General features: G+C 39.4%; 2 protein-coding genes across 3 annotated transcripts in view; both read left to right on the forward strand.

The window, feature by feature from the left end:
• Positions 1 to 3,378: 3,378 nt before the first annotated feature.
• Positions 3,379 to 6,326, forward strand: LOC140323152 (E3 ubiquitin/ISG15 ligase TRIM25-like). Its single transcript, XM_072399962.1, has one exon. It carries the CDS (start codon positions 3,604 to 3,606, stop codon positions 5,164 to 5,166), a length of 1,563 nt encoding a protein of 520 aa, XP_072256063.1. The 5' UTR covers positions 3,379 to 3,603; the 3' UTR covers positions 5,167 to 6,326.
• A 6,079-nt stretch (positions 6,327 to 12,405) lies between these two features.
• The window catches only part of LOC140323153 (nuclear factor 7, ovary-like), a 13,006-nt gene continuing 12,767 nt past the window's right edge, over positions 12,406 to 12,644 (forward strand). Inside the window, exon 1 of one of the 2 annotated variants that reach the window (XM_072399964.1) lies at positions 12,406 to 12,473. The gene's annotated coding sequence lies outside the window, so the exon portion shown is untranslated. The remainder of the gene's footprint in view (positions 12,474 to 12,644) is intronic. The other variant, XM_072399965.1, reaches the window with a different exon arrangement.

A 12,644-nucleotide genomic window follows, 5' to 3' on the forward strand; every position in this document is an offset into this window, starting at 1 on the left:
TACAAATCCATTGTCAGTCATTGTAAGCTGGGGGGACTCCGCAAAGGCTTCTCACCATGTCCACCAATGGTATTACCAGGCAGGACGTCGCCTATGGCTTGAGATTTAATAAGCTCCTGAAATCTATTACACACACACTTTTTAATCATGAATTTCTGCAGCTCACCAGCTACCAATGTCAGCAACTTGCACTTCTCTAAGGTGCAGGACTTGGTTATAGTTTTTAGTTATATGTTTCATGTATTTAGACGTGATCTGGGCAGCGAGTACATGAAACGGTTTTTCAGTTTCTTCTCCCTGCATAACAAACATGCTTGCTGCTCAGATGCCTAATGGCAAACAGTCTTGTGCAAATATTCATTAATATTCTTCAAATAATTTAACAAGTCACAATGTTGATCAAGTTTCGAAAATGTCTGGGGAAAAAAAATCCATCCAATGTTTTTGATTTTTCAGGTGGGCACCCCCCCCAACTCCAGGCCTTTTATCTGCTTAATTAATAATTACATAAATTGTCCAATTACTTTCAAACCCTAAAACAGAAACTTTATCAAAGTAAGTTTTTGTGCAATACAGAATGGTTTTTGGGCCAGTCTTACTCAGACTTCTTTTCTTCATATAAATTTTAAAAAAATGTAACCGTGGTTTTATAACTAGGATTAAAAACATGCCAAACAAAGAAATCCATTTAGGTTTGCTGGATTACAAAGATTATTCCATGATAGTCTATTTTCTTTAGTCTTGAAGATTTTATTATAAATCAGGCCATTGTGTTAAACCCCCACTTGGTCAAAACAAAAGGGAAAATATTTTCCACTTGTCCAGCCAGGATGTCATTGGATATCTCTCAAATGGGGACATGGATTGGAACAAAACCTAGGAAAAAAGGACAGAACCTCCATCAGGTTAAAACTGTCTGACAACCACTTCCCTCAATTCTTGACATGCTGTCACAGAGACAGGAAGTAAGGACAAACTTACACTAATTAGTTAAATATGGAACTTTCAACTAACATTTTCTCCAGGATTTGGGCTTTAAATTGTTTCTCAATAACAAAATTAACCCAAAACAGTTAACATGTATGCTTTCGATCTAAAAAAATGACAATAGGTCCTATTTGTACCACATCCCAAATACTGATGACTGTTGAACCACCACTACATATAGTACAGGGACCTTAAAGGTACAAAAAATCACAATAAACAATTTTTATTAAGCAGCTGCCTTTAATTGGGACAGAACATACTGTATAGAGTAAGCGTTGGAGGACGTGGTGGCATCACTGTCCTGTTGTATTCCGGGGCATAGAGATAGGATACATACATGTGTATGACTGCAGTCATGCGTTTTTCATATGATGCTCTTTGCTGACAAGTTCTGGAAATCTCTCACCCGTTCTGTCCCTCATTTATGGCATTGCATGGTGGTGACTATATGGTATATGATGTGAGTGAAGATATAAAGGAAGGAGGAACACGTTACATCTATGCAATCCATATACAGTTATGATTATGGTCATGTATGTTTGTATGTAATTTTAATATGTTGTAATAAAAATTGTTTATAGTGATTTTATGTACCTTTAAAGTCCATGTACTTGCTATATTTGTTGATGGTTGAACACATATGCTTTCAAAAGCTTTTGCTCCTTAGTATATAGAGGAACCATTTAATATTTTCTTTTAGGTTATTACTTGGGCTCAATAAAGTTGTGCAAAGAACAGGAAGCAAATGTTAGAAATCAGAATTCACCCTAATGCTAATTACAATTAGTTGAATGTTTTTTCTTTGTTACTGCAGTGTGCACATTGATCAATAAAGCGACAGCGATTTTAAAGGGATGATCTGATGATCAGCTGCTGAACCTGGAAAAAGGGGCTCTGCAGCCTAAAAGCCAACCAGGCATATAACATTTTCATATAGATGCCAGTCTGCACTTTTTGATGACAAATTCACTTTAAATTGAAGATTCCTCCAAGGAGTTTGTAGTGCAATACCCTTTGTTGACTAACTTATGGTTTTAAAAAAGCAAGCTTTCAGAATGGTTTAAATAAAGCCTCAAAAAAGAGATTGTGAAACTGAAATTTTAAAAATGTTCTCCAGTAAAAGGTAATATTCAATGTGGTACAGTGCTGTGTAATATGTTGGCAGTAAAAACATCCTATTTATATTACTGTTAATAATAATAATAATAATAATAATAATAATACATATACATATATATTAATCATATTAAGACTCTACTATTGCCGTCATTGGAGATACGTGTAGTTCCTTAGATTGTCACTAGGTGGTGCTACTTACCACAACATGTAACACAAAAAGAAAAAGCATCAGCCCTCCATCCTCCCCAATATTCTTCATTCCCATTTGTACATTTTTTTGCTCATCTCCATGAAGATTGCACATAGCTAGAAACCACCCCAGGGGCCTAAAGGAAATCTTTTCTCAGTAACAAAAATCTCACTTATACCTCACCTATATAAAAACAATAATGATCCTGCCATGATAGACCTTGTTTGGGCACTTCCTCTTATAGAGTGACAGTACCTGTCTTCTAGTGCTTCTACAGTGTTAGTCTGTCCTTCTGTTGGCTGTGCTGACTTTCATTGTGCAGCCATGGTCCAGTGTCGTCATCATCAGGGACCCAACCCAGAGCAATCATGTTGGAGCCAGTGGATGAAGACAGAAAATGGTTCAAATAAGGGATCAGCCTTCTAGATTGTAAGCTCTTCTGGGCAGGGTCCTCTCCTCCTGTGTCACTGTCTGTATTCGTCTGTTATTTGCAACCCCTATTTAATGTGCAGCACTGCATAATATGTTGGCACTATATAAATCCTGTTTAATAATAATAATAATAATAATAATAATAATATCTGAGAAAAGGAGGGAAATGGTAATAATTAAAGTAAGGAATAGTTTATATTTTAATCAGGTTTGTATTTTAGTCTGTACCCCACTGGGGTATCTACCATCACTACCAGCCTCTTTTACACTAGGAAACAATAGGGGTGTTGCTGTAATCTGGACCAGTGATAAAGAATAGTCAGAGGTTGTAAGCTTTCCCCAGTTTAATAAAAGTTTTTTTTTAATGTCCCCCTGGATGTAATTTTCTATCTCTTCCTGTCCCTACAGGAAGTGAGGGAAAGTCTCCCCAGCTGGGACACAGATGGCAATTAAAACCTTTTAAGAGAGAGAATACATTTTCATCAGTGAAGCTGGGTGACACAGCAAACCTGGAATGGATTTCTTCAGTTATTTGCTACATACAGTGACACAGGAGGAGGAGAGGGCCCTGCCCAGAAGAGCTTACAATCTAAGAGATGGGGGAAGTAACAGACAGTAAGAGGGATTCCCCACCACCATATTCTGTTCACAAGCTGCACTCACGCAGCACATTGTAGCCACATTGTTCCCCATCAGCCAGTCATTGCGCCCGCGTCATGCCTTCCCTTAAATCTAAAGCCGTCACCCCGTTTGTGTCTTTAAAAAGCAGCATGCAGCAGAAGTCACCTATCAGCTTCACCCAGCCTATCATCTGAAACGTCCTCTATATTCCAAGAAGCAATGCTTTCAGTTTCATTTCCTATCCTCCGTCAGCCATGGCATCTGCTGCCGGTTTAAGAAAGGAGCTGGAATGTTCTATCTGTCTGAATATTTACACCGATCCTGTAATGCTAAAATGTGGACATAACTATTGCAGGGAATGTATTGATCGTGTGTTGAATACACAAAAGCAAAGTTTTTTCTGTCCGGAATGCAGAGAAGAGTTTCGGGAGCGGCCTACGCTGCACAAGAACATAACGCTGCGTAACATAGTTGAGAATTTCGTGAATACTCAGCCGGATCCAGAGGGGAGCAGAATATTTTGTTCTCACTGTGTTGACTCTCCTGTAGCCGCCGTTAAGTCCTGTCTGCATTGTGAAGTGTCTTTGTGTGATAAACACCTGAGTGTTCACAAAAGGTCACCAGAACACGTCTTATCTGATCCCACCACTACCCTGGAGAACAGGAAATGTTCCATCCATAAGAAGATCCTGGAATATTACTGCACTGAGGACTCTGCATGTATCTGTGTGTCCTGCTGTCTGATCGGGGAACACAAAGGACATCAGATGGAATCATTGGAGGAGGCCTCTGAGCAAAAGAAGAAGAAAATGAGAAATGTTCTGCAGAAAATGGCGACAGAGAAAGAGGAGATTGAGGAAAAAGTTCGGAGTCTTGAGAAACATGGGGTGAAAGTTAAAACTAAAGCAGCTGGTGAACGAGAAAAAGTCACTGCCTTGTTTAAAGACCTCATAAGACAGCTGGAAGAACTAGAGAAGAAAATCCTGAGTGAGATTTCCAGCCAAGAAAAGCAACTTTCTTTCTCTAACTCTGATCAGATCCAGCGGCTGGAAATCAAGAAGGACGAGCTGTCAAGGAAGATACGTCACATTGAGGAGTTGTGTACCATGGTGGACCCAATGACTATCCTAAATGAATCGGAAATACCTGACTTCTGTGATTCCAAGAAGGACAAAGATGGACATGATAACCTCCTCCATGATCTGGATGTGGTTGGAATCTCATACTCATTACACACAGGTTTATTTAATTTAATAACCGGGGTAAATAAAGGAATCTGTGCGGAGAAAGCTTCAGAAATTTTATTAGATGTAAACACAGCCAGTGTTAAACCATATATATCAGATAACAAAAAAACTGTATCCTGGTCGGAGATAAGCCAGAATCGCACAGTAACATCAAAAAGATTTCAGTCTTACCCCCAGGTAATGAGTAGTCAAAGTGTCTCCTCTGGGCGATATTACTGGGAGTTGGATGTTGAGGGTTCAGAGAATTGGAGAATTGTATTGTGTTACCCCAGTATGGACAGGACAGGAGATAAATCACAAATTGGAAATAATGACAAATTCTGGGGTCTGTACAGGGTTAACAGACAATATGCAGTGGTATACAATGGTAACGTCATCCATTTACCGGCCATTATCTTCAGTGGCAGAGTCAGGATATATCTGGATTATGAGGCCGGACAGATCTCTTTTTATGATCTGTGTCACCCAGTTCGTCACCTCCACACCCTCACAGCCACCTTTTCTGAACCCCTCCATGTTGTGTTTGGTGTATGGAAGGGTAGTATAAAAGTATTTGGGGATATTAGTTAGAGGTGAGAAACTCAGCCAAAGACAGGTAGTACCAATGGGAGCTTGAATTGGTGGTTGCAAGGAACTTGAATTGGTGGAATAATAATTGTCAAATAAACCAATCAAAAAGTAGGACTAAGAATTTTTAAAAGGGAAAGATGTAATGAGATACTAAGCGGTACACAAAAAAAGTTTCAGTAGCTACATACAGGTGAAAGGAGAGAGATATTTACAGAGCTAGTAATAAAAATAATTGCAAGTGAATTCAAAATGGTTGGAAGGGTGGAAAGTCAACTCATAGCTGATGGGTGACCACTGGAAGCCTAATTATCTGCCACTTATACACCATCAACATATAAGCCCAAGCAATTATATTAGATTATAAATACCAATCACGGATACTGATCTCCTTCCTCACCAGTCTCATTTAGCATGCTGACTCTGGCAGTCCCATGTTTTATTTCTGTAACTTTTAGCAGTTTTCTGATTATATATAAATCTCTGGCAGTTTCCTTAGCTAGGTGTTTGCATTGTTGTGCATTGACGTTGTGCTTTTAATGATTTTATTCTATAGGTAATATTAGGTTGTTTACTAGCTCATTGTTGCATTATAATTAGATAACAATCCCTCTTGACCCTCTAATAGTCTACCAGGCAACCACATTATCACCGATCGGTTATCACCCTACAGGAGGTGAGCACATAGCAGCTGACAGCATTCCTCCATGTGAAAATACTTATAAGGAAATCTATTGTATATTTTTACTTGTGATAAACTCTGAAAATTTTTCAACATTGATTTTTGAAAATTTCAAAAAATTTGGGTCCCGTTCTATGTGACACTCAGCCTGTTGCCCCTTTGATGTCAGGAAGTAAAAAATCTAATAAAGACTTTAATATAATGATATTTTGTGTAATTCATTATTTGTTTTACTGTTATTACAGGAAAGACTTGCTGAGACCACAATGAGCATCATAACACATAATCTAGTAACGCACTGTATATGTGTTGCCATAAATCATCAGTTGCACACATTTAAAATTCAATGTGATGCGCCCATAAAACCACATCACAGATGCAAATACTCTGTGGTTTGAAGGATCGCAACGGATACATTTTTTGTACATTGAGTTGTATTGACAGCCTGTAAGGTCTCAGCAAAGCCAACTACCAAAAATAATTCCCATGCATGGGTGCGAGAGTTACATAATTCTGGTCCGGCCAATCAAGATGGCTGAAGCTCCTGAACCGGAGGAGCAAAAAGAGTTTATTTAAAAAAAGGTAGGTAAGTTGTTTTATTGGTGATGACCAATACTGTTTCATCTGCAATAACGATTTTGCTTGATCACATTTTTTATAGTAACTTTAGTACAACTTTTAATGGCACCAAAGCTTTTTCTATTTATTAGCACCAGAGCGCCTCCAGGACCACTCGCCAATTCACAAGCAGCACTCAATTACTCCCTGGCCTAAAACAAGCAAACAAAATCACTTTCAGAATGAATTCCTCTTTATGAATACAGGTATTCCCCAGGTTACATATGAGATAGGGACTGTAGGTTTGTTCTTAACTTGAATTTGTATGTAAGTCAGAACAAGTACAATATTTTAATAAATGCGATTAAGACAGATGTTTATCTCAACGTATTATTAGGCAGCATGGTGTCAGTTACTGTATAAAATCCTCACTGTGAGCTAATCACAAACAAAGCAAAAAAACTTCATAGAGCCTAGACATTCATTAACTTCCGGAGCAAGCTGTGCTTTCATATGCAAAAAGAAACTTCAGAGTTTGTCTTGGTCATTAAAGAAATACAAGATGTTGCAGAAGAGCTTGTGCTTAAGATCGCCCACAACCTCAGCTGTGTTTAGCAAGAGATTTCTTCTGCAAGTCATGCAAACCACCCCCATCTCCCCAATTAAGCCTCCGCCCTGCACACAAGCGAGCAGGGAAGCCCAGTTAATATCTAGGAGTCATCTGTATGTTGGATGTCCTTAACTTGGGGACTACCTATAACCAACATTCATCCATCCATCTCCAAGACCACAATAGGAGGTCACTATCATTCTCTTCAAGAATCCAGCTGTCCACCGTTGGTTCTACATCAAGTAGCAGCTATAGAGGTTTCCTCAGAGCACTGCACTGTAGAGAGAATACATTTTCATCAGTGAAGCTGGGTGACACAGCAAACCTGGAATGGATTTCTTCAGTTATTTGCTACATACAGTGACACAGGAGGAGGAGAGGGCCCTGCCCAGAAGAGCTTACAATCTAAGAGATGGGGGAAGTAACAGACAGTAAGAGGGATTCCCCACCACCATATTCTGTTCACAAGCTGCACTCACGCAGCACATTGTAGCCACATTGTTCCCCATCAGCCAGTCATTGCGCCCGCGTCATGCCTTCCCTTAAATCTAAAGCCGTCACCCCGTTTGTGTCTTTAAAAAGCAGCATGCAGCAGAAGTCACCTATCAGCTTCACCCAGCCTATCATCTGAAACGTCCTCTATATTCCAAGAAGCAATGCTTTCAGTTTCATTTCCTATCCTCCGTCAGCCATGGCATCTGCTGCCGGTTTAAGAAAGGAGCTGGAATGTTCTATCTGTCTGAATATTTACACCGATCCTGTAATGCTAAAATGTGGACATAACTATTGCAGGGAATGTATTGATCGTGTGTTGAATACACAAAAGCAAAGTTTTTTCTGTCCGGAATGCAGAGAAGAGTTTCGGGAGCGGCCTACGCTGCACAAGAACATAACGCTGCGTAACATAGTTGAGAATTTCGTGAATACTCAGCCGGATCCAGAGGGGAGCAGAATATTTTGTTCTCACTGTGTTGACTCTCCTGTAGCCGCCGTTAAGTCCTGTCTGCATTGTGAAGTGTCTTTGTGTGATAAACACCTGAGTGTTCACAAAAGGTCACCAGAACACGTCTTATCTGATCCCACCACTACCCTGGAGAACAGGAAATGTTCCATCCATAAGAAGATCCTGGAATATTACTGCACTGAGGACTCTGCATGTATCTGTGTGTCCTGCTGTCTGATCGGGGAACACAAAGGACATCAGATGGAATCATTGGAGGAGGCCTCTGAGCAAAAGAAGAAGAAAATGAGAAATGTTCTGCAGAAAATGGCGACAGAGAAAGAGGAGATTGAGGAAAAAGTTCGGAGTCTTGAGAAACATGGGGTGAAAGTTAAAACTAAAGCAGCTGGTGAACGAGAAAAAGTCACTGCCTTGTTTAAAGACCTCATAAGACAGCTGGAAGAACTAGAGAAGAAAATCCTGAGTGAGATTTCCAGCCAAGAAAAGCAACTTTCTTTCTCTAACTCTGATCAGATCCAGCGGCTGGAAATCAAGAAGGACGAGCTGTCAAGGAAGATACGTCACATTGAGGAGTTGTGTACCATGGTGGACCCAATGACTATCCTAAATGAATCGGAAATACCTGACTTCTGTGATTCCAAGAAGGACAAAGATGGACATGATAACCTCCTCCATGATCTGGATGTGGTTGGAATCTCATACTCATTACACACAGGTTTATTTAATTTAATAACCGGGGTAAATAAAGGAATCTGTGCGGAGAAAGCTTCAGACATTTTATTAGATGTAAACACAGCCAGTGTTAAACTATATATTAGATAACAAAAAAACTGTATCCTGGTCAGAGATAAGCCAGAATCGCACAGTAACATCAAAAAGATTTCAGTTTTACCCCCAGGTAATGAGCAGTCAAAGTGTCTCCTCTGGGCGATATTACTGGGAGTTGGATGTTGAGGGTTCAGAGAGTTGGAGAATTGGATTGTGTTACCCCAGTATGGACAGGACAGGAGATAAATCACAAATTGGAAATAATGACAAATTCTGGGGTCTGTACAGGGTTAACAGACAATATGCAGTGGTATACAATGGTAACGTCATCCATTTACCGGCCATTATCTTCAGTGGCAGAGTCAGAATATATCTGGATTATGAGGCCGGACAGATCTCTTTTTATGATCTGTGTCACCCAGTTCGTCACCTCCACACCCTCACAGCCACCTTTTCTGAACCCCCCCATGTTGTGTTTGGTGTATGGAAAGGTAGTATAAAAGTATTTGGGGATATTAGTTAGAGGTGAGTTAGAGGTGAGAAACTCAGCCAATATTAATTGTCAAATAAACCAATAAAAAAGCAGGACTAAGAATTTTTAAAAGGGAAAGATGTAATGAGATACTAAGCGGTACACAAAAAAGTTTCAGTAGCAACATACAGGTGAAAGGAGAGAGATATTTACAGAGCTTGTAATAAAAATAATTGCAAGTGAATTTAAAATGGTTGGAAGGGTGGAAAGTCAACTCATGGCTGATGGGTGACCACTGGTAGCCTAATTACCTGCCACTTATACACCATCAACATATAAGCCCAAGCAATTATATTAGATTATAAATACCAATCACGGATACTGATCTCCTTCCTCACCAGTCTCATTTAGCATGCTGACTCTGGCAGTCCCATTTGCATTTCTGTAACTTTTAGCACTTTTCTGATTATATATAAATCTCTGGCAGTTTCCTTAGCTAGGTGTTTGCATTGTTGTGCATTGACGTTGTGTTTTTGATGATTTTATTCTATAAGTAATATTAGGTTGTTTACTAGCTCAATGTTGCATTATATTTAGATAACAATCCCTCCTGACCCTCTATTACTCTACCAGGCAACCACATTATCACCGATCGGTTATCACCCTACAGGAGGTGGGCACATAGCAGCTGACAGCATTCCTCCATGTGAAAATACTATACTATACTACTAAAATCTTTTGTATATTTTTACTTGTGATAAACTCTGAAAACTTTTCAACATTGACTTTTGAAAATTTCAAAAAATTTGGGTCCCGTTCTATGTGACACTCAGCCTATTGCTACTTTGATGTCAGGAAGTAAAAAATCTAATAAAGACTTTATTATGATGATATTTTGTGTAATTCATTATTTGTTTTACTGTTATTACAGGAAAGACTTGCTGAGACCACAATGAGCATCATAACACATAATATAGTAACGCACTGTATATGTGTTGCCATAAATCATCAGTTGCACACATTTAAAATTCAATGTTATGCACCCATAAAACCACATCACAGATGCAAATACTTTGTGGTTTGAAGGATCGCACCGGATACATTTTTTGTACATTGAGTTGTATTGACAGCCTGTAAGGTCTCAGCAAAGCCAACTGCCAAAATGAACTCCCATGCATGGGTGCGGGAGTTACATATCTCCGGTCCAGCCAATCAAGAAGGCCGAAGCTCCTGAACCCTTGGAGGAGCAAGAAGAGTTTATTAAAAAATGTATTTAAAAAAAGGTAGGTAAGTTTGTTTTATTGCTGATGACTTCCATCTGCAGTAAAGATTTTGCCTGATCACATTTTTTATAGTAACTTTAGTACAACTTTTAATAGCACCATAGCTTTATCTATTTATTAGCACCAGAGTGCCTCCAGGACCACTTGTCAATTCACAAGCAGCACTCAATTACTCCCTGGCCTAGGACAAGCAAACAAAATCACTTTCATAATTAATTCCTCTTTATGAATACAGGTAGTCCCCGGGTCACATATGAGATAGGGACTGTAGGTTTGTTCTTAACTTGAATTTGTATGTAAGTCGGAACAGGTACAATGTTTTAATAAATGCAATTAAGACAGATGTTTGCCTCAACAGCAGCATAGTGTCAGTTACTGTAGAAAATCCTCACTGTGAGCTAATCACAAACAAAGCAAAAAAAAAAAAAAAAACTTCATAGAGCCTAGACATTCATTAACTTCCGGAGCAAGCTGTGCTTTCATATGCAAAAAGAAACTTAAGAGTTTGTCTTGGTCACTAAAGAAATACAAGATGTTGCAGAAGAGCTCGTCCTTAAGATCGCCCACAACCTCAGCTGTGTTTAGCAAAAGATTTCTTCTGCAAGTCATGCAAACCGCCCCCATCCACCCAAATAAGCCTCCGTCCTGCACACAAGCGAGCAGGGAAGCCCTGTTCGTATCTAGGAGTCATCTGTATGTCAGATGTCCTTAACTTGGGGACTACCTATAACCAACATTCATCCATCCATCTCCAAGACCACAATAGGAGGTCACTATCATTCTCTTCAAGAATCCAGCTGTCCACCGTTGGTTCTACATCAAGTAGCAGCTATAGAGGTTTCCTCAGAGCACTGCACTGTAGAGAGGGGGTTAGCCTTTCCTACCTCAACATTACCTTGCCATATTCTGCAATGTGCGTGTTAAGCTGTAAAATGCTTTTAAAGCTTTGCTGTCAGTTTGACAACCTGTATGAGGGGTGCAATTTACAGCAGTCAAAACAACAGTAAAACTTTAGTGTTTACATTGAGAGGTCTTCTCTTCCACCAGTCTGCAGTGCTGGGTGTGATTGCTGGTAGCTTCTTGCCTAAGATCTTTTTTATAGGTATACATTTTGTTTCAGTGGTATGATTTGAACACCTTCATGTTAACAATAACCTTTCAAACATTGCAGTCAACTTGTTGTTCTTACCAGGAGTGGGGTTTGAACTCATGGGATTTATCCAGTGAATGTTAATACCAATACCTTACCCAAGGAAGGGTTGAATATTTTTATGTTACCTAGAAAGGGTTTACTTCTACTACTTATTTTTAAAGCCAAAAATTGGATTCAGTCTGTGCCTCCTACCAGAAGTGAGATCCAAACTCATGGATATGGGCATGGGCATGGTAGTGACCTAGGTGTGTGTTCACCTGCAGAAGGTAAAACACAGGTAACCAGACTGGATGGATTGTAGTAGAGCTTTGAAAATACAGAGGGTGGATGGACAGAAAAATAAATCCTTTTCCATGTATGACTGCTCCCATGTATGTATTTTACCTGTTTATTTATCTGTTTGCCTGGGTTTTACCTTTGGACACAAGATATGTATAAATGATGGCTAATCTGTAAATTATCTAATCCTAATGGTCCTCACATCATATATCTGTTGGTGGATCTAAATGTCAGTGTGCAAATAAATTGCATAGTGAATGATGTCTTAGTGTGCAAGCAGACAACATGGCATGCAAGATATATATGTGGACCTGTTTTTTTTAATTAAGACACAACATTTATTTTGTCACTTAAAGCAGAGAAGAAAGGGTTAATCACAGTTTAAGAAATTAAAAAGTTTCAGAAGCTCTTGTGATAACAGGCTTGGCCCAGAGATCCCTTTCCTGCCGAGGTCAGCGAGCATGCGTATTGTGTTGGTGGACTCCAGCCAGAAAGGAAGAGATTCCACAGACTGAGAATAAGAGTACGGGAACTGATTGATATGGTAAGGACCTGGATCAGAAAGGGGCCTGAAAATTGGGGGAGGATAGATAGAGGAAAGAGGAGAGGACTCACTGTGGTATACCACTGGATAGAATTCTCAGTATCTGTCCTTATTCTGTATGTATGGACTCTGCATAGTAATACTTCTCTTGTCCTGTATTCTGGGTGTAAT

This window comes from Pyxicephalus adspersus, chromosome 2, assembly GCF_032062135.1.
Source record: "Pyxicephalus adspersus chromosome 2, UCB_Pads_2.0, whole genome shotgun sequence".
Taxonomy (NCBI): Eukaryota; Metazoa; Chordata; class Amphibia; order Anura; family Pyxicephalidae; genus Pyxicephalus; species Pyxicephalus adspersus.

Bases quoted from the DNA above. Each gene is read 5' to 3' on its own strand.
- LOC140323152 (XM_072399962.1), top strand. From the start codon at position 3,604: ATGGCATCTGCTGCCGGTTTAAGAAAGGAGCTGGAATGTTCTATCTGT.